The sequence below is a fragment of the Crinia signifera genome, chromosome 5 (assembly GCF_055691185.1).
Source record: "Crinia signifera chromosome 5, ASM5569118v1, whole genome shotgun sequence".
In the NCBI taxonomy this organism is placed as follows: Eukaryota; Metazoa; Chordata; class Amphibia; order Anura; family Myobatrachidae; genus Crinia; species Crinia signifera.
In genome coordinates, this window is record NC_139221.1 from 101,582,783 (window position 1) to 101,607,842 (window position 25,060).

General features: G+C 40.8%; 1 protein-coding gene across 3 annotated transcripts in view; it reads left to right on the forward strand.

The window, feature by feature from the left end:
- ZNF236 (zinc finger protein 236) overlaps window positions 1-25,060 on the forward strand; it is a 141,847-nt gene that overhangs the window by 3,540 nt on the left and 113,247 nt on the right. For all 3 annotated transcript variants that reach the window (XM_083187759.1, XM_083187761.1, XM_083187760.1), the window contains exons 2-5: window positions 8,869-9,008; window positions 11,825-11,989; window positions 18,440-18,618; window positions 20,311-20,435. In XM_083187759.1, coding sequence (XP_083043885.1) covers window positions 8,869-9,008; window positions 11,825-11,989; window positions 18,440-18,618; window positions 20,311-20,435 — 609 coding nt within the window. The remainder of the gene's footprint in view (window positions 1-8,868; window positions 9,009-11,824; window positions 11,990-18,439; window positions 18,619-20,310; window positions 20,436-25,060) is intronic.

The following is a 25,060-nucleotide window of genomic DNA, read 5'->3' on the forward strand; positions in this document are numbered from 1 at the left end:
GCAATATGTCGCTCAGCGACCATATTGCCAGCGATTGGAGTGTGCACCAGCGATAAATCGGCAGGTACGCACTCTCATTTTTAGCCCCTGAATGGTCGCTGGTCGGAGGAGCATGCTCCTGGTATAGGTATAGGCGTGTGCAGCATATTTTATTAGGGTATGCACCATCAAAGTGGTGTGTCTTAACACCGCCAATCAGGTGTGTCTAGCATCATCTCTCACTGGCATGCCGCACTTGACCTCCTAGCTTATGATAGTTTTTGGGGTGCCACACCCTGCACCTAGATATAGCGCTAGGGACCCCCAATATACAGAGAAGCCTTGACGCGGCTTGGGGGCATATCATACACCCGCGCAGGTATATGTAACCAATATCTCTGAATTCTATTATCATGTAGTGTTCAAGATTGGTTGCTAAAACTATTCAGTGTGCCGGGGGAACCAATGTCTTGTTACTTACTAAGTATTAACCCCTCCCTTGCATGCACCTGAAAAGTTTTACTGAACTAATTTGAGCATCTACCACTATCTGTATGTGTGTCTAGCATCATGTATTGGCACTCATTACAATATAAAACATCCCTCAGCCACACCATAATCTCCTGCCTATTTCAGATTTAATCTTCTAATTACTCTGTGTAACAGTACATGCAAATAAAGTCATAAACATATATGGATGAGACAGGTATGCAGTTATATGACAATGCAAAGCACATAAATAATTGATGGGTGCTTCATTTAATGGAATACAGTTCTAAAAAGGTATTGATAGCGGCAGGGAGGTGTTCATAAGGTTGGGTGGCGGCGATTCGGCGGGGCAGCGCAACAACTACTCGGTAAACAGCGAGTGGCCAATATGTGATAGAACACCAATTCTATAAAGTGAGGAGTCCTGGGGACCCACATATTTTTTCAATGAGCATGATCAATGGTTGCAGTGGCTACTAGCCATCACATTGCAACCAAGTGATGGTATAATCATTAACAGAGGACCTAATTTAAAGATCTATGCAGACCAGGTGGTAGTTTCCCCTGATCTGCAGCATGTTAGTCATGCTACGGCTCAGGAGGAACTGGGTGGGTGCTCTGTAGTTGGGATAATTTGTTCTACAACATGATATTCGACAGTCATTAGGTTGACACCCTTATGTCGACATGGTTCTAGGTCGACAGGTCATTAGTTCGACAGTGTCTAGGTCGACAGTCAAAATGTCGACATGGGGTTTTTCACTGTTTTTTTGACCCGCAAAACACAGTCGACATGGACACAGTTTAAAGTGCACCGCATCCCCTTGCATCGCTCGCTGCAATCGCAATGCTTCGGGTACGTTGCCTCGTTACAATCGGCATACTATTTTATTCTCTCACCACTCCCTACTGGATGGTAGGGCATGAAATACCACCTGTCAGCACGTGTTGGCTCAAAGAACTGTGAAAAACCCCATGTCGAACTAATGACCTTTTGACCTAGAACCATGTCGACCTAGACCCATGTTGATCTAATGACTGTCGACCATCATGCTGTAGACCAAATGACCGCATCCCATGCTCTGAATGTCAGATGGTCTTTTAGATGATCCAATGGCCCTAGAATGCTGCACTTGAACCCAAAATATCGCTAGAAAGAATCTTTTTCTCTCAGACACCTAGGGGGAAATTTAATAGGATAATAGATTCAGAAAGTGAGAGATTTTGTAAGAAATCTCCAGTTTTTTTAAAGCGGCAATCATTTACAATGCAAGATCAAACTGGTTTTGCAGTGTAAATAATTGCCGCTTTAAAAAAACAAAAAAACTGGAGATTTCTTACCAAATCTCCAACTGTATTAGCATATATAGATCCATCTCTTAATCACACCCACAGTTTTGTGCATATTAACTAAGCTGCAGACACCACTTGTGAACAGGCTTCCTGAAGAGACGGGGTAGTTTGTTGTGCAAGTGATCTTTATTAACAAACCACAAAAATATGTGCACCAGAATCAGAGCAATGCTTGCTTATAGTAGTGCACTGGTATAAAAGATGGAATGTGTTCGTTGGGCATAATTTAACATGGATTGCTAATTCGAGAATTCACAATCCAATCAATTCTCAAACCACTCTGCGTGCGCAGCGTTTGCAGTGCACATGTGCGGTTTCAATTTGCGACTAAATATCCATAGGCTTAGCAGTCTCATAGAAGTTGCAGTTTGATTGACCGGAAACCAGCATTTTGGAGTGGAAACATAGCATTTTCTGTGTGTATTTGTGAAATATTTGTGTGCCCTGGCATCAGTGACCACTTACATCCTGGTTCTTTAGCAGACTAGTGGAAGTCTGAGACTGAAGCAGATGGTTTTGTTAGTTTTCTGGGCGAAAACATTTTCGATCCATGCTGAATTAGGCTCAATGTGCTGTACAAACTGTGCAGAAATGTATAGTTCCCCAAGCCATGGTATGACCCGTTGCATCATAGGAACTTAAATGCCCCTTTAACAATTGCCAACTGCATGTTTTTATATATCTGTTTTATTTATTTATTTCTTAAGTTTCTTATATAGTGCAGCATATTCAATTGAGCTTTACAATAGGAGGCAGTGCTAAAACAAACTGGGTATTTACAGACAGTCAAAGGTATGACTCTATTGGCCAGTATTCAATGCTCCCGATACCCGAGCCATATCTAAAAATAAACATAAATTAAAATGCTTACTGGCTAATGCAAGAAGCTTAGTGAGTAAAATCGGGGAGCTAGAAACGGTGATCAGTAGGGACGACTACGACATCATTGGTATTACAGAGACATGGTGTAATGAGTCGCATGACTGGGCATTAAACATGGAGGGATATACACTCTACAGGAAAGACAGGGAAAATAGAAGAGGCGGGGGTGTGTGCCTATATGTAAATAATAACTTAACATCATGTGAGAAAAATATGAGCACAGACCTGGTAAACGACAACTCGGAGACAGTGTGGGCAGAGATAACCGACAAAAACAAAAAACAAATTTATAATAGGGGTATGCTATAGACCACCAAATATAAACGAAAGGGAAGAGTCTCTTCTTTTAAACCAAATCAAACAAGCATCAAATCAGGGTCAGGTATTAATTATGGGGGATTTTAATTTACCTGACATTGATTGGGAAAACGAAACAGGTAAATCAGCAAGAAGCAATGGGTTCTTAAGCTTACTTAAAGACCAGTTTTAACAATGGAAGAGAAAAAAGGTGAATCAGTTTGACTGGGATGCACTCCTGTTCCACAGTAATAAAATATTATTTTTACCTAAAAAAGGTGTATACTTTATTTGTTGACGTATTTGATTATTTTTAGAAGTTTTATTTATTAAACTTTATTAAGAGCTAGTAGGTCATCATTCTGTAATGGTGCTGGATAATACAGTTTGTCAATGATATGAGACCTTAAGGTAAGTAGTGAAAATATTAAAACAAGATATAGATTTAAAGAGAAAAAGAAATTTTAAAGATTAAAAATCACTCTGTGAATATTGTAGCTTGAGTATACTTGTCTAGTTACTGCTTAAATTCCACAGTGTGATAGTGGATTAATGCAGTGCCTGTGTAGGGTGTTTGATTAACACGGTGATATTCTCACTGTCTGTTGTCTAATCAAAGCAATGTATTGCCCTCTGCGTATATATTCCTCAAATGGGGTTGATTCTGCCCACGATAGTTCTATCTGAACCACTGCATATGGTGCAGATGTATAATCCGTACGGACAGGTTTGTCCTACACTAGTACTAGTGCTCACAATCTGTCAGGCAGAGTCACTGGTAATTGTCAAAGGGTGTGCACTCAATTAGTGCCGTGCACACTGTGCGATCTTCCAATTGGATCTATGCTGATCCTATAAGGTGCTCTACATACAATTCATGTGGCACATATACGTGGGTCGTACACACTGTGCAATCTTCCGATTGGATCTGTAATGATCCTGTGCTTCTGAGCTTAAATGGCTGATGTGCTTTATGGTGCACTACATACAGTTCATGTGGCACGTATACATAGGTAGGAACAGTACTGATGGTATGTTGTGCACAGTTTAATGAATCACGTGTTCACATACATGCATTAGGGATTAGCACCCTAAATTGCCAGGAAAGATATTTATAAAAATTTCCAGCGAATATAAGCACAATTATTCCACGATACCATACATTGCTTCAAAAGCACCTTATGGTGCGGGTCTCTCCACTTCTTCTCTTCTTAAAGACCAGTTTATTACACAAACGGTAGAAACTCCAACTCGTGATGAGGCACTCTTGGACTTAGTATTAACAAATAACACAGACTTAGTTTCAAACACAAAAGTAATTGAACAATTAGGGAACAGTGATCACAATATGGTTTCACTGGAAATCAACTTCAGTAAATTACATCAAAAAGGATCTGCAAAAATACTAAACTTCAGAAAAGCAAACTTTGAATTATTCAGGGAAGCCCTAACAGGAATTGGGTGGGAAACGGTTATGGAGGGAAAAAATGCAGAGGAAATGTGGGATACTCTAAAAAAGATGCTTGATTCACTAACTATTGAATACATTCCTAAAGTAACTAAAGGTAAATTCAACAAAAAAAAGCCACCATGGTTGGACAAAGAAGTAAGGTCAGCTATCAACAATAAAACCAGAGCCTTTAAATTCTATAAAAATAACTTGAATGAGGAGGCGTTCGCAAAATACAAAGAATCAAATAAAACTTGTAAAGGGGTAATCAAAGCATAAAATATTATATGAAGAGTGCATAGCCACTGAAAGCAAAACCAACCCAAAGAAGTTTTTTAAATACATAAATAGTAAACGTTTAAATAAGGAAAATATAGGCCCACTAACTGATACTAGTGGAAAAAGTGTTACTGAGGACAAGGGAAAAGCAAAACTGTTAAATGAGTTCTTCTCATCAGTATTTACTAAGAGAGCAGACTGTGGAACGAACATTTACCACAAATGGGTCAAATAAGCCAGATCTCATTGTGGATTTCACGCCGAAGGAAATAATACTGAGGCTAAGCAAACTCAAAACAAATAAATCACCAGGGCCAGATGGGATTCATCCGAGGGTATTAATGGAATTAAGGGATGAACTAGCTACCCCCCTACATTATATCTTTAGCAAGTCACTATCGTCAGGTATAGTACCAAAAGATTGGAGAATAGCAGAGTTAGTGCCAATATTCAAAAAAGGAAAAAAGTAAGATCCCGCTAATTACAGACCCGTTAGTTTAACATCAATTGTGGGTAAACTATTTGAAGGATTTTTAAGGGATGGTATCCAGGAATATTTAGATCATCACCGTCTACTCAGTGCTAACCAACATGGATTCGTGAAAAATCGTTCATGCCAAACTAATCTACTAGGGTTCTATGAAGAGGTTAGCAAAAACCTTGATAATGGAAATGCTGTAGATGTGATTTTCCTAGATTTCGCTAAAGCATTTGATACTGTCCCACACAAGAGATTGATTAATAAAATGGAGAACCTAGGATTGGGTGAAAATATTTGCAGATGGGTAGGGAATTGGCTATGTAATAGAAAACAAAGAGTGGTTGTGAATTGTGCCGTATCAGATATGATACCGGTACTAAGTGGAGTGCCCCAGGGTTCGGTTTTGGGGCCCATTTTGTTTAACATTTTTATTAACGATATTGGGATAGGGTTACTCAGCAATGTATCCATCTTTGCGGACGATACAAAACTTAGCAAAGTCATCAAATCATCAGAAGATGTCACCATGCTTCAAAATGATCTTGCAATTCTAGATGAGTGGGCAAAAAAATGGAAGATGAGGTTCAATGTAGATAAATGTAAGGTTATGCACCTTGGGAGACACAACCAGTGTGCAAGTTACAACCTTAGTGGAGAGGAACTGGGTAATTCCATACTTGAAAAGGATCTAGGAGTCCAAATAGACAGCAAACTAGGATGTAGTGCCCATTGTAATGTAGCTACAAAAAAGGCCAACAAAATTCTGGCATGTATTAAGAGGGGAATGGAAACTAGGGACTCAAGGGTAATTATGCCACTATATAAAGCATTGGTGAGACCTCACCTAGAGTACGGAGTACAGTTCTGGGCCCCACACTATAAAAAGGACATCATAGAATTAGAAAAAGTCCAAAGGCGAGCAACAAAGCTTATTAGGGGAATGGAGAATTTAAGCTACGGGGAGAGATTAAGCAATTTGGGACTATTTACATTGGAAAAGAGACGTTTAAGGGGGGACATGCTCAACATGTACAATTATATCAAGGGCCAATATAAGGAACTGTCACACACCCTCTTTTCTACTAGAAAGGAATCTAGGACGCGAGGGCATGAGTATAGATTAGAAGAAAAAAGATTTCATTCAGCTAGTAGAAAGAATTTCTTTACGGTCAGAACAGTCAAACTCTGGAACTCTCTTCCCAGAGAGGTGGTAACGGCTGGCTCATTAAATGCGTTCAAGGCAAAGTTGGACAAACATTTACTGGAGAAAAACATCCATGGGTACAAATAAGAAATATAAATTGTCTGTAAAATACCAGAACCTACCAAATCAGCAATGGATATCTATACCAGGTTGAACTAGATGGACGCAAGTCTTTTTTCAGCCTTACCTACTATGTAACTATGTAACTATGATACACCGCTTTTTCGGCGAATTGGGCTGTTTTCACTCCTTGCAGTGAATTTTTTTCACTGAAAATCAGATTCACCCTATTCAATGTTCACTGTTCGCCGAAAGCATTCGCCGAAAGTGAACAGTGAATGCCAGCCAGTTCTCCGTTTCATGTTCACTGCAATTCGCTGGTGTATTTCAATGGGATCTTCACTGGGATTTGCCGAGAGTGTATTCAATGCTAAGATGGCGAATTGCTTTCTCCCTGATTTTTGCCATGATTCACCATTTTGCATTCAACATATTTTAAAGGTGAAATGGAAAGTGATCTTTTAAAATAAAGTGTTTTTTTTTTTTTTGTGTGTAAAAAAAAAAATCAGATTTTTTTTCTGTGAAGGGGCATGCTATTTTTATTCATGTGCTTGAAGCACATTAATATATATATATAATTTTTATTTTATTTTTTAAAGGTTTTTTTTTTTTTACACTATCACCAGCAGGGGGCCGGGAGCCGCTCATTAGATATTCATATATTCACTTCACTCTGGTCCCGGCTTGTTACATGTGGGACCAGAGGAGCGGCTCCCTACCCCTGCCATCATTCCCGGGGGGCAGCCTCTGCTGCCTGTGCCTCGGGAGCCCTCCCCCATAAATTCTGGGGCAGGCAGGGAGGCTTACATCTCCCTGCCTGCCGCCGTCCCCTGGCTCCCTGCGGCGAATAAAATTCGCCAGCAGGGGCAGCGAGCCCCTGCTGCATTGAATAGGGTGACAGGGAGGGCTGGCAGCGAATGCTGCAGCCCTCCTGAACCCTGCGAACGTGCAGCGAATCCTAAACGGGATTCGCTGCACATGGAGAATACAAACATTGAATACTCCCCATTGTCTTGCTTTGTTGTATGATGCCAATAAAATAATTATTTATTCTATCTAATGCTTTATCTAATTTACACGATGCTGGTTTGATAGATTTATTATAGTCATTATAGTTTGCTTTGAAACCTATCTCAAGACAAGAAAAATTATTAAAGGGGAACCATGCTGCTCAATGCAACATAGTGTTCATTCTAGCACCCGCCATATTTGAAAACCCATGCAGTTCCTCTTCCCTGTCTGGGGTGTCGCTGTCTGCTGCAGTGCTTCTAGCACAGTGTGGTTTGTATATCAGCCCTGATATGCAAACCAGAGCTGTGCTAGAAACACCAGAGCAGACAGTGACACCCCAGGAAGGGCAGAGGAACTGCATGGGTTTTCAAATATGGCGGGTGCTAGAATGAACACTACAACATGGCCCCCATTGGCACAACTGACCTCGCCCCCCCTGTTCTCACACTGGGGTTTATTCTAGTTCATTCTTTCTGACAAAATCCTTCTTAGATGGACAAAACCATGTGCACTGCAGGGGGGAAGATGTAACATGTGCAGAGAGAATTAGATTTGGGTGAGTTATTTTGTTTCTGTGCAGGGAAAATACTGACTGCATGATTTTACACTTCAATATAGATCTCACTTTGAAGAAAAACCCCACCCAAATCTAATTCTCTCTGCACAAGTTACATCTGCCCCACCCGCAGTGCACATGGTTTTGTCCATCTAAGAAGGATTTTGTCAGAAAGAATGGACTAGAATAACCCCCACTGTCCCTTCCTCCCTGCCGGGTCCCGTTGGCCACCGATATTGATTCAATATTGGCGGCCGCCTCATCGCACCATGTGTACACCCTTTTAAAGATGAGCTTCATTTTTACTTAACTTATATATTATTTTTTTAATCAGAAAATAGAACACTTCTCTATCTGTCAGAAAATGTTCTTTAATTGATTTGGAACATGGGTCATTTAATGTTAGTATAAACACCTGTTAGGCTGGTTTCACACACTCCGGCTCCTGCCGGACGGTGAAATCCCGCACTATTGTGTCCATTCACACGGGACGGCCACGGCCCGGCCGCACGGTTGCAGCCGGACCCCGCCACTGGAAGGGACGGCTGCCGGGCTGTGGCCATCCCCTCCATGATAATCTACTGTGTGTGGCACGGCTCCCTGGCCGTGCGGGTTTTCGCCGTCCGGCAGGAGCCTGAGTGTGTGAAACCGGCCTTAGAGTATGTCAAACTATTTCCTTAACGTAAGATGCAACATCACATTTTTGTACCTTTTTGGACTTCTGTTTTAATTATTAGAACTACATTTAACATGCTAGCAACACTAACGCAATGTTAAAGTTTGATCATCAAGTTTTTTAAGTGTGTCATTTTATTCAAACTTTGCAGATGGGGTTTTAACAGCAAATTCTGAGAATAGCAGTTATCCTTACCATGGATCGTCCCATAAGTGTGACATTTGCTTGTTGTCCTTCAATAAGGAGACACAATATCAAAAACACATGCGAGATCATGAGAGAAATGACAAGGTAAGCAAACAACACCTGTGCGTTATACCTACTTTATGTTTATGCGACAGTCCTCAAGATGTTTCTCTGTATTCTGTGTTTATTCCCTTGGAGTCAATGCTGACACCAGAATCCAGATTATAGGTTTACAGCAGTGGTCGGGAACTATTACCCCAAATGGGGTAAAACTGAAATTCCTGTGGGTAATGGGCAGTCGAGCTGCTGAGACACAGCCGGGCATGCATAGGAATCTAAATGCATGCCCGGCTGTGTCTCGGCAGCGCAACCCTCCATTACTCCGCAGGAATTTCATTTCATTGCATATATCATAATCTATAGATTCAATATGCATGCCCAGCTGTGTGTGTTACAGTACTGTAGTGTACAAGGACCTGACGCAGTGCAGTGAGTCAGGCCCTTGTGTATAACACGCTTCCCTGCATGATGCCCAGGGCCCCTCCTTCAAGTCTGCCCTCTTCTTCAGTAGAGTCGACCAGTTGCTGCACCATCTCGGCAGCGCACAGTCTGTACTGCTGCTGTGGCACAGAGTTTCTTTGCCTGGTTATAGGCTCCTGTCAAGGTATAACCCATCTCTAGTCTAGGGAAAAAATGTGAAGACTGCCACTGTATTATTTGAAAAACTGACACTAATAGTTGCCTGGACGTCACATTATCACTGGCTAAACCACACACAGCCTGGCAGCCATTGATGATGATGATGAGGATTACCATGTATGACTGTGTGTGGTACAAATTTTGTACCACACAGTCATACATGGTAATTCTCATCATCATCATCAATTGCTGCCAGGCTGTGCACCGTACTAGCAGGATATATCATCAATTTCTGGGGGTACAGTGTGTATTACAATTTTATGATTTCCTTGCTTTCAGATCAAGGGGGTAACATCGGTGTATCTAAATATATTTTGGGGTAAAAGGTAAAAAAGTTCCCTGACCACTGGTTTACAGTGTCTAGGTCCCCAGTCAATAGGTTGACAGGCATATGGTTGACTCGTTTAAAAGGTCGACATGGTAAAATGGTCAAAACATGAGTTGACATGCTTTTTTCCCCCCATACTTTACCATTGTGTCCTTCGATTGGAATGGTAAAATCTGCACCAATTTTCAGTCCCCTAAATGAATAGCAAAATGTTGCAGCTGTGGAAAAAATCCAGTGCTGCTAGGGTTTTTTACAATTGAATAAAGGGAAAAAAATCCAGTGCTGCTAGGGTTTTTTACAATTGAATAAAGGGAAAAAAATCCAGTGCTGCTAGGGTTTTTTACAATTGAATAAAGGGAAAAAAATCCAGTGCTGCTAGGGTTTTTTACAATTGAATAAAGGGAAAAAAATCCAGTGCTGCTAGGGTTTTTTACAATTGAATAAAGGGAAAAAAATCCAGTGCTGCTAGGGTTTTTTACAATTGAATAAAGGGAAAAAAATCCAGTGCTGCTAGGGTTTTTTACAATTGAATAAAGGGAAAAAAATCCAGTGCTGTTAGGGTTTTTTACAATTGAATAAAGGGAAAAAAATCCAGTGCTGCTAGGGTTTTTTACAATTGAATAAAGGGAAAAAAATCCAGTGCTGCTAGGGTTTTTTACAATTGAATAAAGGGAAAAAAATCCAGTGCTGCTAGGGTTTTTTACAATTGAATAAAGGGAAAAAAATCCAGTGCTGTTAGGGTTTTTTACAATTGAATAAAGGGAAAAAAATCCAGTGCTGCTAGGGTTTTTTACAATTGAATAAAGGGAAAAAAATCCAGTGCTGTTAGGGTTTTTTACAATTGAATAAAGGGAAAAAAATCCAGTGCTGCTAGGGTTTTTTACAATGAGAGCTGCTCCATCTTGATATACAGGATTTTCTAATGAAGTTTAGTCTTTTTTTTTTTTCCTTCTTCTTTTGGTGCAATGAAACAATTCAGTGTGAGGGTGAGTTGTGCTGTAGCACGTATTGATCTTGCCATCTTTGTGTAGCAGAACTCATGAAGCTATTGTTATAGATGTCAAATAGTTTGAGCCTAAAACTTGAAAAAAGTATAGTCTAACTTGTGCTATAATGTGTTATTTGGAAATCCTCTACAGATTTGTCCTCTTTGCTGCAGTCATGCCAAACAGCCCCTGCTGGCATGCCAGACTACACAAGAAAGTTCGAAATTTGGATGTCGTCCCCCCCCCCCCCCCAAAAAAAAATTGCATCATATTCATTGTGTGTCACTGTGTGCGACCGAGCCTGTGATTCCCCTTGCACATCTCAAGACCAACTTAGGTTATTGCCACGTCAAGCAGAGCAGCATTTTAAGCAAGGTTAAACATGGATCAGACCCGGGTTATTCAAACCAGCAATCAGCATCATCTTTTGTGAACCAGAAACAGTCATTTTTAGTGCTTACATGAGTGACCTGGGTTCAGTGCAAAGCGGCCAACCTGGGAATAAGCTGTGTTGAAAGTGCAGTGTATAGGAGTGTGACCCAGGTTGGACCTGGGTTAAAAACCCTGGGTTGGACTTCAGTTGGACCCGGGTTCAAATCCTGTTTGTGATTTGAAAGTGGTATTAATCTGTATAGGAAGTGCTACTGTATGTTGTATTGAAGCTATATGTATGAGGACACATTTGTATCTTGTATGCTTCATTACTAATATGTGTGTAGTAGTAAAAATTACTGTTTTCAGGCAATTAAGTTATCTTAAAGCTTTGATCTCTTGACAAAATGTAAAGTCTTAAATCTTTTCCCTTTTGTTTTCAATTGTTTAATTTTATCTTTTTCACTATGTTGTGTTCATTAATGGAGTATTTCTTGTAATCTACATGTTTATATATATATTTCTTTGTTGCACAGCCTCATCGGTGTGATCAGTGCCCATTATCTTTTAATATTGAGTTTAATCTTACACTGCACAAGTCTACACACAATGTGGAAGATCCCATGTGTCCTGCATGCAACAAGAAGTTCTCCCGAGTGGCCAGTCTCAAAGCCCATATTATGCTGCATGAGAAAGAAGAGGTAATTACATTTTTGCTGTTGATTTGTTTACTCCAATGTTGCTTATTTTGTTCAATCCTTTGTAATAGTCTCTAAACCAAACTTTTTTTTTTTTTTTATAAAGGCACAATCATTAGCAAGTTTTGAGGCTTGTTGAATCTTGTTCCTGTATGTAAACGGCAAAACCACTCTGTATGCAGCATCCTATAGACTGAGGGCCTTATTCTGCTCGGTACGGTGGGACCGTATACGGGCGGATCGGTTTTTTTTTCATCTGCTCATGCGTAGCTTTCGCAATGCGCAGGTGCGGCGACCTCACACCGCTCACGGATGGGTCTCTCCGTGCCAAAAAACCTTTCCGCAAGAGTACGGTCATTGTGGGCGGCATGGGGGCGTTTTTAGGGGAGCGGCCGGAATAATGAGGAAAACATGGGCGTACACGGGGGTGTGCACCAAAAAATGTACGGTGCTACAACCGCTCGATCGGCGAATGCGCCGTGCATTTTGGCCCAAAAACAGGCGGACGCCAAAGATAGCTCCAGACCACCCCTAGAGATACCGTATGACAGCGGACGCCTGGGTCTGCTAATTAACGCTGATTACTACACAAACACATACACCTGAATGTAATAAACAATGCTGCAGCCATTATTTCACTACCTGCAACCCACACACAGCCCTCAAACACATTGGAAGCTTATCTTTCTACACTTCAACATGTAAAGGTTGGTTTAATTTTAGGTAAGATTCATTCTAAGACCTGCTTATATATGGCAAGGTAGTTATTTTATAACCATCTACACCCATTCAGAAAGTGTTTTCGGATACTTTAAAAAGCAGGACACTCAATTCACAGAAGTCGACGTGTTAACTTTTTCACTGTAACACCAACATAACTTTATTTAAAAATAAAACCAATGTGGGGACACATAGATAGTGATGAAAATGCCACATTAGAACATAACAAATATACATGTAATGAGGGTTAAAATGTTGTTTTATTAGGGTGTTTATTAAGGTAGACAATTGAATTAATAGAAAACAATTATTGAATAACAGTTAGAATAATTAATTGTCATAATAATAGTTGAAAGGGAAGATTTGCAGTGCCATATATGTGAAGGGTATGCCACCGTGCACGGACATACGCTCACTCTCACGATCGGTGACACACGCTGAGTTTTCCATTGAAATAAGGCGAGACCCATCCATGCACTGTGGCGTACGCTCCGATATACGGAAGATGTCGGTGTGAATACGGACGAGACCCGTCCGTATACGGTGGCGTGCGCTCTGTTGTACGCCAGTTAACGGTGTCTAAGAGGAGACCCGTCCGTATACCATGGCGAACGCTCAAGTGTACACCACTCCCCATTGTCAGTGTTTGTGACCATCCGTATGCAGCTGTTCTGTGGGCGGACTTTGGCTCACCGTCCGCGTACAGGAAACTGACCGTACGTACGTTTCACCGCCCTAACCAGAATAGGGCCCTGAGTGATAGAAAAAAAATACAAAACCGTATAAATATATGCAACTGGAAAGTAACTATTGGGGAAGGGGAAAACTTATGGAGGCCCATTGTATTCATGTACTGAAAATCCTACAAAGTTTCCTGGGGCGAGATGTAATAGGGTTCGAATTGCAGTAAAATTTGCACGTTTTGACCTATTGGAAAGAAATCGCACATTCAAAATTGCATCCAGATTTTTTTTTCAGATCGCACTCATCGACCCAGGAATCGAACGCATTTTTGGAACCTGGACCGTTGAAGTGGTCCTGGTTCCACAAATGCGGGTAAATAACAATGTGGATCCAAGAGCATCTGGCTCTTGTACCGGTCCTGTTACCAAAAATATTGGGGTGGGGGGGAATACTGTGGGTCGCCTGTATTTTGGAACCAGCATCAGACTCCAACAGCCAGCGGTGTCATGCCACAGCCAGGGGACACTTTTTATACAAGGTCCCCCAGCCAAAACATGACTACGGTGGCTGGTCTGCACACACACTCACACACATGTTTTACCTGTCCAGGGCTGAAGCGCAGGGCTGTCCCTTCCCCCCCTATTCCCCGCCACTCTATTTGGCAATCTGACTTTGGCTAAAATTTGCACCCTAATACACGAGCGAATTTAGCACATTTGACATGAGTGACATGGTGTGATTTTTAGCTGTCTTAAAAAATTCCACCCTATTACATCTCGCCTAGTATGTATTTTCTATGTATATTTCGCGTGACCACTAAAATATTGAATTATATCTGGAACAGCAGATCATATATAGTGTGTATGTGTGTGTATATATATATATATATATATATATATATATATATATATATATATATATATATATATATATATATATATATAATGTCAAGCTCATTTTATGCAGTGACTTTAATAGGCTACTGTATGAGAAAAACTTGGGTATTGTCTGACACTACTTTCCTGCTTATACTGTGAATTATTTTCTGGATCTAGGCCCTTATTCTGGTTCACTCGCAAAGGCAAATTCCTTGTTAAATGGACAAAACCATGTGCACTGCAGGTGGGGCAGATGTAACTTGTGCAGAGAGAATTAGATTTGGGTGAGTTATTTTGTTTCTGTGCAGGGAAAATACTGACTTCTTTATTTTTACACTGCAGTATAGATCTCACTTTGAAGTAAAACCCCACCCAAATCTAACTCTCTCTGCACAAGTTACATCTGCAGTGTATATGGATTTGTACCTTGGATAAGGAATTTGTATTTTCAAGTGAACCAGAATAATGTCCCTGGTAACCTTCTCCCCCCTCCTCAGTTACATTATACTGTACCTCCCCAATGATGTAACCCTTCCTCCTGGGTCATTCTCCCAAGACTGAATGGGACTATGTAGGCAAGAACAGAACGCAAACAATGGCAACTGTGTTATTGGTGATCTCTGCATGTATCAAGAGCAACAGAAACCAAAACAATAACATTTTTATATTCATCACTCATTTATTTATGTAATATTAACATCACACTAATTCACAGTAACAAATAAAAACCCGTGGGATTAGAATTCTGTTAAATGAATAATGAATTTTTGTTGCATCAATGCCCTGTTTCATCTAACTCACAATAGGCTGTTGTGTGCTAAGGCAAAATCTATGCTGGGACTTTACCATTCTTAGCTGCTGGCAGTCACCCCATGCATAGGCATACGCGTGTTTCATCACTCTGAATATGCCCATATCAGCTAATTGGTTCAATCCTTTTGAGTAGGGTCGTAATTACAATAATACTATTAATCCATCATGGCAAGGTGTGTGGCAGTGTTTTTAAAACCTTTTTCAGACCTAACACACTAAACAATCATTATATATGACACACAATGTTAACGATCCTATATAATAAAAGACTAACACAGTTCCTCTGTTTACATTTTCTGTATCCCCAGCAGCCACTAGATGGCACCAGACAGCAATTCAAGTATTGCTCCATTTGGCCGAGCACAGCTGCTGGTGCTGACATGACTGCAATGTTTTTCCCTCATTTTTACGGTCTGGGAACTAATAGTAAAATAAATGTAATAAACCTTCTTGTACCCAAAGCACACATCTCAGCAGTTCTTTGCATACAAACACTGCACCTCCTGCATTAACGCAATCTCTGTAATGATTGTAGTTTACCTTGGAACTTGCCTCTTCATTTTAGATTGCAGCTTCCTGTTCCTGACTCCTCTTTGTGACAGATGTCATGATGCGGAGATGTCTGCACTGCTGCGGCTGCCTGCGTCTCTGATGCTGCAGGAAGTCAGGGGGCGCAAAGGACTGTTTCCTGTGTAGCTTCCAGTGGAGCAGGGTAGAAAGCGGGAAAGTACACTCTCTCACCCTTGCTCTGCTGATTGGCTGGAACGCATCCTGCAGAACCCAGAATTTTTTTGTGTTACCCCACTGTCATTGTGAATATTTTTATATTTCAGTTATAGCTATATGGTTCCTAACTAATATATAAAAATAGAAATCTTTTACAGGAGCCATAAAAAAACCCTCTTCTTCTGATGGTCATTTTGAGCAGCCACAATATATAGGGTTTTAAAAATATATATATCCTAAAAGTGGGGGGTTTACAAACATAGTATGTTCATGTATATATGTATATGTGTGTGTGTGTGTGTGTATATATATATATATATATATATATAATTTACTCTTTTTATTAAAACATATCAATATACAATTACTATACTTAATGAATGACTGCATAAATAAATTTTCTGAGAAAAAATGTATATATTTTGCAAAACTCATTCAATTTCTTACTAATTTTCTGGCCCATATGGAGACTTTTAGCCCAAAAAGGAAAATCACTAAAGTTTACTACATTTGCATTCCTGTTTTAGTAAAAGTCTTACTGAGGCAAGTTTAATTGGAATAGAAGAACCCTTTTATTTATAATAGATTGTGGCTCTGGTGAAGTGGTCGGAAGGACATATTGACGTAAGCAGACACAAAATACCTTTTCTACAAAGTTCTGTATAGAAACCTATGGCTGTGGGACTTCTATGTCCACTATAACAGCAGGTTTGTGGGTTTCTGCTGTTGTATACAATACTTTTGTTTACACTGTAATACAGTAGTAATACAGTATAATTAGTACAGGGTGAGTGTTAAAGGGAGAGGTGGGGGTTGTGCTAAAAATGCTAATCCTCTGTTGGTCTGTACTTTTGTGGTTAATGATGTGCTGCAATCTGTGTCTTAAGTTGTTTGTTTGTTTTTTAAATCTATGGTCCAGATTCAATTAGCAATGCTAATTTATGTATGAGGAAAAGTGCTTGTAGCGTTGGACTTTTATGCCTGGAGTTATGTACAATAGTTAGAAGCCATTTTCCTCTCATGTGGTAAATCCACAACAAATGCACATTTACCCAGTTCCCGAAACTATGAGGTAACCTGTTTGTGGCAATGGCGATAAGGGCAGAAAGCCCTACTTTTCATGAATTACCAGCTTTCAGCCATTTCCTCTATTCATTGCTGGAAATTAATGTCCATATGAAAGTCCATATAAAGAGGTATATTTAATGTGGGCAGCAAGGGGGGTTTGTATGGCGAGGATGGCTTTTTTGGGGGGCGAGGAAAAGCCATCCTCGCTGTCCAACCCCCCTCACCGTATTCAATGTTTTGCAAAAATCCTCGCCATCAGAGGACAGCAAGTTTTCCCTTAAACAGCAAGGTTCACTGCAAATCCAGCGAGCCCACTGCATTTTGTGGCAAGTCCGGCCATTTTGATGGCCACACTTGCCATTTCCACCTTGCCTCAGGGAACAGGTGAGGTGGAAACGGCAAGTTAAGGGGAGGCCGTTGAATACTCTGACGGCGAGCTATAGGCACTGCTCACCATATAACTCGCCATCAGTAAATGTCAGTGAACTCCATTTGTTCAATGTCACTAATCTTGTAGCATTGTCTTGATGTCACAAATAATCTGCCTTTATTAGATCTGTATTGTATAATTGAAGATATGAAGCACAACTAAGATCTGTGCTTTTATGTGTTGGCTGGACAATCGGAGCCAGTTCACCTAAAAAACTTGTGTAGACTAGCTGTCACAGATTCTCTGTGATTTTTTTTTACAAGGGGTTTAAAGCTGCAGGTTTTTAATATGCAAACCAGTCAGACTTTATACAGCAGCTTTAAATGCTTGCGTAAAAAGCAATCATAAATTGCCAAATCCCTATTTATTCCATGTTCCCCTATATTTTGTCAATCTTTTCTATTGATAAGAAGTGCTGCACACCTTCTGTAGCTCATTACAATATATTTCTAGCTCCTAGTTTACACTCTCCTCACTGTGAGAGCTTGAGAGATCAAGTAGTCCAAATTGATACTGCTTATTAGGGTTCAGTTCAATTGCCGATGATTACTGTGATGTGCCATTGCAATGGCGTTGGAATACTAAATTGCCCCCAAATCGTTCTGAATTTACAAAATCACGTTTAGGGGGATGTTCAATCCAGGGTCCCGTTCACGGCCAGCTCGACTTGAAATTGGCAGGCAGGATTCAATGTCCCACCTGCCGAACAACAAAAATGGGGCGTGGACTCGAGATACAGCTGTGGATTGTCGAGCTGCAGCCGGGGGCTTGACAATCCACGCGTGTTCTCGGCAGAAGGGGCCCGACTGCTTCTAAAGTCGGGTCCGTTCTGCCGAGATCCCTGTTCGTTTCTGTCGGGGAAGACAGCATTGAATAGAGCCCTTCGGGAATAGCGACGGGGGATTGAATACCCTCTTAATGTCTGTCTATGCAGTATCTAAGGTAGTCCCAAAATTATGCATTCTAATAGCCATATGGGGGAAACCACAGACCGAATTGGGGGTGATTGAGTGCATCAATGTTGGCTTTATAAACTGTTGCATCAGCAAATCGCTAGCATAACTGAATTCACTCCTTAGTTTTCTCATTTGCACGACAATCTTAAATCTATTAATTTTTCTTTAAATTTAATAGATTTTAATTTGTTCAGAATGTGGCGATGAGTTCACACTACAGAGCCACCTGTCACTACACATGGAAGAACATCGGCAAGAGTTGGCTGGTGGCAAGACCTACAGTTGCAAATCATGCAAGAAAACCTTTGATGCTGCATTACAGCTGAAAGATCATATGAAGACACATTTTAAAATAAGGTGAGCGCATCATTTTGATTTTCTTGTGTTTTTCTCTTTTCTTTGCATGCAAATTTGATTCTACAAACAAATAATAAAGAAAAAACACTTCAGTGACACATTAGACAATTGCAATGAATATGAAATTGAACATATGCTTTTTTCATTCAGTTAAAATGTGATTTACATATTTGTCATGCACAACACGCAACAGATTTCAAACTTGTTGGCTGTTAACCTACAATAAACTAAATGTGGTCTTGCACACACATAATCCTTCCATCTGGATACTCCTCATAGCAGTATCTTCTAGTTGCAGGGCTGCTAGGATTTTTACCTTTAATAAAAGGTCTAGAATAAATCCTGGACTTTCTCTCTCTGATTCAGATTCTGATTTGCAGGACTCAATATATCATATCAGACAGACATGCTGGATTGATATTGTCAGGTCAGTCAGACTCACACACACATAATTGTGTGGTGTATTCCCTGCATTAGTCGTAAAGACACAGAGGTCAACTACATCATGGATTTGCAATAAGATCATGGTTTGTGTTTCCTTGTGCAACTTCCTAAGTAATATCTTTCTAAATCCTTGGTACCGCTTAACCTATGTCAGTCTTGTTCGGAGTATCACAGTAACAACACCTCCTGCTGAGATTGTTGCAGTCTTTTTAAATGACAGTATTGTACAAAAACATGTTGTGTAACTATAGTCGCATTACTCAGCATTTATACCTGCATTACTGGGTTGTGGGAAGAAGCCTGGGCCTGATTCTGAGTCTCACGCAGTTGCCGCATGCAGTTGGCAGATGTTTTAAGTCTGTGCCTGTGTGTCAATTGCAGAGCACATGCATCCTGATTGGTTAGCATAGGGGTATATTCAATGCCGGCAGGGCAGGCGACAGGGGGGGTCAAAGGGGACACCTGTGCCGGGCCTCAAGCTTGTGAGGGGCCCCAAGGTTCTAAAGGGCTGTAATCATGGCTGTGGAAGTGCAGTGTCTAGCAATGGTTTATAAAGGCACCCACCTGGATTCCTTTAAGGGAATTTGCCTGGAACCCCCCTCCGGTATTAGTGAATATAAAGTTAATTTTGTAACCATAAAAAAACACGTTCAATATACAGTGTACTAATGTTCTGCTCAAGGGCGGGGTATTGGGCCCCCCCCCAAATATATTAGTGTACTGGGCCCCAAGATTTCTTTTGCCAGCCCTGAATGCCAGGGGCGATACGTGACAGCAAGCAGTGCTCCATTAGCCGCGAGCCTCGCTGTTTAGGGGAATCCTCGCCATCCTGTGACAGCGAGGATTCCACCAGAATGTTGAATATGGAGAGTGGCCGGCGCGGGGGTAAAACAGCGAGGATCGCTTGTTTCCTGCGATCCCCACTGTTTAACCCCCTCACCGGCCGCATTGAACACGGGCCATAGTCTGTGGACTTCACTTGGCCTCTAAGAAGTAACAGGGTGGCTAAGCAGATGCTTGTTATTGTAAAAGGCTGTCTCTAAAGACATACATCCGGACACTCAGGAGGCCATTCTTTTGTGAAACGGCACCTGCCATTAGGCATAAGTTTCGATGGCGCCTCTGATAGTGCATATCAATATCTATCTGCACCACTGCAAAAGATGCAGCCATGTTCGAGTCTGAGTGTGACTCAACCTCAGCCTTTTGTTGGCATAGTTTATAAAAGTTCTCCCTCTTCATTCACAGAGTCTCAAGCACTAGATCATACAATAGAAACATAGACAGAAGTGGATTCTCGTACTCTTGTCCACACTGTGGTAAAACATTTCAAAAGCCAAGTCAGCTAACTCGCCACATTAGAATACACACAGGTAAGTGATTTCCCATTGCATGTATAGATTTATTGATCTAAGGAAAAAAATGTCCATTTGTGTATAAATATGGATATTTCTCCCTCACTCTCTATACCTCCCCCCTATTATAATTTAGTTGAGAAAGGATAAGACGGTGCACACAGTGTGACGATTAAAACAATATAATTCTATCTAAGGCATCCACATGGAAATCAAATTGATATATTTTAGGCTCCTCATGTACTCCGGAGTAGTTTGCATGTCTCCACAATCTCCCACATCTGCAATCCCACCCTGGAAACTGATAGGAGTGTGATGCTTACTATACAGATTGAGATTAAAACATAATTCTTTATTCATATTACTAGTAGCAGTATTTATTTATTACCAGTTTCTTATGCAGCTCAGCAGATTCTGTTGCGCTATATAATTGGAAACAAACTGGGCAGTTACAGACAGGAGGAGAGCCCTGCTCGCAAGTTTACATCATATAGGGAAATAGGGATTGATCTACAAGGATTTATTTCTTTTTAAATCCAAATTCCTGTGTTTAGCAATTTAGCCTGGGAGCGGGGAATGAAGTGTCTGATTACATAGGACTGCAACAAGATGGCTACCTCACCTTCTGCAAAAATGTTAAGTCCTTTGAGTGCTATATATTTAAAGACTTGTTTGTATATAATTGTGGCTGCATTTCAGTTTGGATAACGGAAGATTATTGTTTCAGTGTATGTAATGAAGAAGCCAAAATGTAGATCCCGACATGAAACAGGTGGTCTCATCTGAGTGGCTTAGAGCTCGCATTGATCCCCGTGGCAGCTTGGAGCTCTGCTAATTATTACTTGACATAGAACCACCAGCTGTTGTGTAATGATCTAAGTTATTGCTGTTGTTTCCAAGATCTAAAAAACAAGCCATGCATGACACATCATGATATGTTATTATGTTAGAAGGCAATTAGGAATGTATTTACTAGTGAGGGAATGCAGACATGCTTCACAAAAGGTTATTTACCTAAAGAGATAATGCACTAACAACGACAAATGAAAACATATGTACAATGCCTATAAAGGATGCATTGCTCACATCTACTATACCTAATTATACATATTAAGTATGGGCGAGGCAGATCATCTAGGGGTTACATATAACCCAATGACGAGTCCTGCTCAGTACATGAAAAACACCTCATGCTAATTTTAAAACGGCATAACATAGACATTACTGGCCTAAAATGAATTCATTCGGTTTTGAGATCATTGTGAAATACCGTCTTCAGTATTTAATGAATAGATATCCTTAGGATGAATCTTCTTCCTTACATAAAATCACTTTCTGTATCTGTCATTACTGTAGCCTACCATACAGATGCCCCGGGCATTAAACAGAAAATGCTATCAGGGCAGAGTCTGTAGGATCACGCAGCCAGCTGAGTAGTGTCAGCTTAAGTAACAATGGCCTATGTGTTCATCCTGTAGTACGTCTGACACTTCTTCCATTCTCTGGCTGGCATGGTAAAACACATCAATGATTTCTCAATCCCTTCACAAAAATGACAGATTTACCCAACTGAAACCACATCTGAAAGAAACACTTTGCAGCATTCAATAAGCAAGGTGTTTGTACAGTAGGTTAAGGGCCACCAAGTTAATATCTGAACAGTGAGTTGATATGGCTCATGATGATCAATCGATAGAACAGCAGGAGCAGCAAAAAGTACTATTAGATGAAATTAGAATATTACAGCAGATAAGAATTGCTCGGCCCATCTAGTACATACACGCTAGAATTCTTTTTGGTCAGGAATTCATTAACATAGCGGCAGAGGCATCGACAGGGGAGTGAGCGAGTACTTTTTACCTGGTCCGGGTCTGCTGGAGTGGCTCGGGTCCCACTCCCCCTCCCCCATTGCAGGGAGCAGGGCAGTGGGGAGTAGAGACTACAGGCTGCTGCCGCAGCACAGCCTCTCTCCCAGCTCAGCACATGCTGTTCAGCCGCTGTACACCCGCCGCTAAATTTTTAAACAGGGGTGGCCACACCCATCCCATCTCTCATTGACCACACCCATCTCATTGGTCACTCCCCCTTTTTACCAGGGCCTAGCGGTGCTGTCGCCAGCAGTATATATTTGGATTGTGGAAGGAATATCCAGAAGAAACGCAGGCAAGCACAGGGAGAAAATACAAACTCCACATCTTTAGGGTAGAGCTGGGATTCAAACCCATGACCACAGTACTGCGAGGCTTTTTACTTAACGTACATTAGTATTAACATGTCTGAAGATTTCTGGTTAGACTAAAGGGGTCTGCAATTAATTGTGGCAGTTCCCCATTTTACAGCTTACTGAGTCAGATAATTATCGAAATCCAACATGTTGGAAATCCTCGATTTTATTTCAACCCAAAAATGCTTGGAATGGTGGGAATTTTTGACATGTAGGAATTAGCATCTCTGCCTGCAAGTTGATGTTCATTAGAACCCGCTGATTGACGTAAGCAGATGGTGGAATTGCTCATTTAGTTGTATGGCTCATATAATATAATGTAGCATGGCATGGGATGCGGTCATCTATTAGAAAGAACTTAGGTCTACAGTCATTAGGTCGACCCCACTAGGTCGACTGGCAGGAAGGTCGACCTGACTTAAGGTCGACATGGACCAAGGTCGACATGACTTAAGGTCGAATTTGCATAAAGGTCGACATGAGGAAGGTCGACTGGTCATAAGGTCGACATGGGTTTTTCACTGTTTTTTGAGCCGACATGTGCCGACAGGCGGTATTTCATGCCCTACCATCCACTAGGGCGCGGTGGGAGAATAAAATAGTGTGCCGAGCGCAGCGAGGCACCGTGCCCGAAGCATTGCGAGCGAAGCGAGCGATGCGAGGGTCCGATTCTCATTGCCAACTGTGTCCATGTCGACTGTGTCGACATTCGGATAAAAAAACAGTGAAAAACCCATGTCGACCTTATGACCAGTCGACCTTCCTCATGTCGACCTTTATGCAAATTCGACCTTAAGTCATGTCGACCTTGGCCCATGTCGTCCTTAAGTCAGGTCGACCTTCCTGCCAGTCGACCTAGTGGGGTCGACCTAATGACTGTAGACCTAAGTTCATTCTGACAGATGTCCCGATTCCCATGGCATGAATAGGAGGCATTTACCAGGCTCCACTCAGGTCATATTTTCCAGGACTAGGGAGTAGGGACTGCGCACTCTATTAGGGGTTGGTGTAGGTCTCATTGCTGTATGTGTTATAATGTGTGTAAATATGACATTAATGCAATTATTGGGACCTGCACCCACTCCTTATAGAATGCAAAGTCCCTCCTCCCCAGACATACACTTAAGAAGGGTTGTGGACTAACCCTAGGATTTCTGCACCTACGCATCTAGCACCGCCTCCTCCCTATTTCCCACCCCACACCCCAACCCTGGTAGATCGCGACACTATCCACCATTGGTAGATTTTCCAGTCACCTGGCAGGAGCAGTGTATCACAAACTGTCATATTTCAAAAATCCACAGATGAACTGTTTGACTGAGTTTGAGAACCTGTGCTCTATAGCTTGCTTTCCAATTAGCAGCTAACTGATAGTAACTAATAGTATGAAGTAACTAAAAAAAAAAGCTGCAGAGTACTAGGGAATGCTAAAATAAATTAGGTATCTCCGATAAAGCCAGAATTTTCCATTCAGAACACAGATGGAATGCTTTGCAGTCACTAGTAACATCAGTTGTGGCTATTTTGGCCCTAAATATGAGGATTTCTAGTTTTATATCCATTTACATGCATTTTACAAGTGTCAGGTAAGCTAGTACAATGCGTATGAAGAACATCAGTGGGTTTGATTCAGTTTAGCAGAAAGCCGTTGTCTGTTGAAGGTGACCCTTTTCTCCCTTGCTCTTGCTAAAACAAGCATTTGTAAGAAATAAAAAATAAAAAAACTTGATATTGTGAGGTTTTTCACTTCATGTCTGAATTTGAAAAATATAATAAAAATGTGAAAATGAAATACACGCACTGTATGTAAAGTTGTTATATTGTCCTGGCAAGTCTTTATTTGAGTCCGGTCATTTTGTAGTCTTGTGTTGACACACGTATATTCGTTAGACAACCAATGACTTGTCCTATAGCAGCATTATTTTGCTGTATGCTTGCAATTCAAATTTCTCACACTAGATGTCACCCTTAACTTGAGGAAAAATATCCGATTTCTCTATATGCTAAAATAGTTTTTCTTTTTTAATTTTTCTTTATATTAAACGATCACCTATATAAATGTGCTTAGGATTTTAATTTAATATTTTGTCTAATTTTATTATAGGTACACATTTTTTTTTAGACATAACCAGAGACACTGAATACTGAAAGATCTCATGTCATCATGTAATGATAAAATATAAAATATTAAAAAATATAATCTCAAAATTGTTATTTTACTTGGAGGCTTTTGCTGCAAATGGGAGTGTGAAAAATTAGGAAACTGGAAAATCGGTATTTATGTACTAACTGGGCTGCCTTTTTGAAATCGGGTCCATCGCATCGCATCCGACCATATCGCATGCGATGCGATGGACCCGATTTTTCCATAGGATTCAATGTTAAAATGGACTGAGTCCATTTTAACATGGAATTTAAT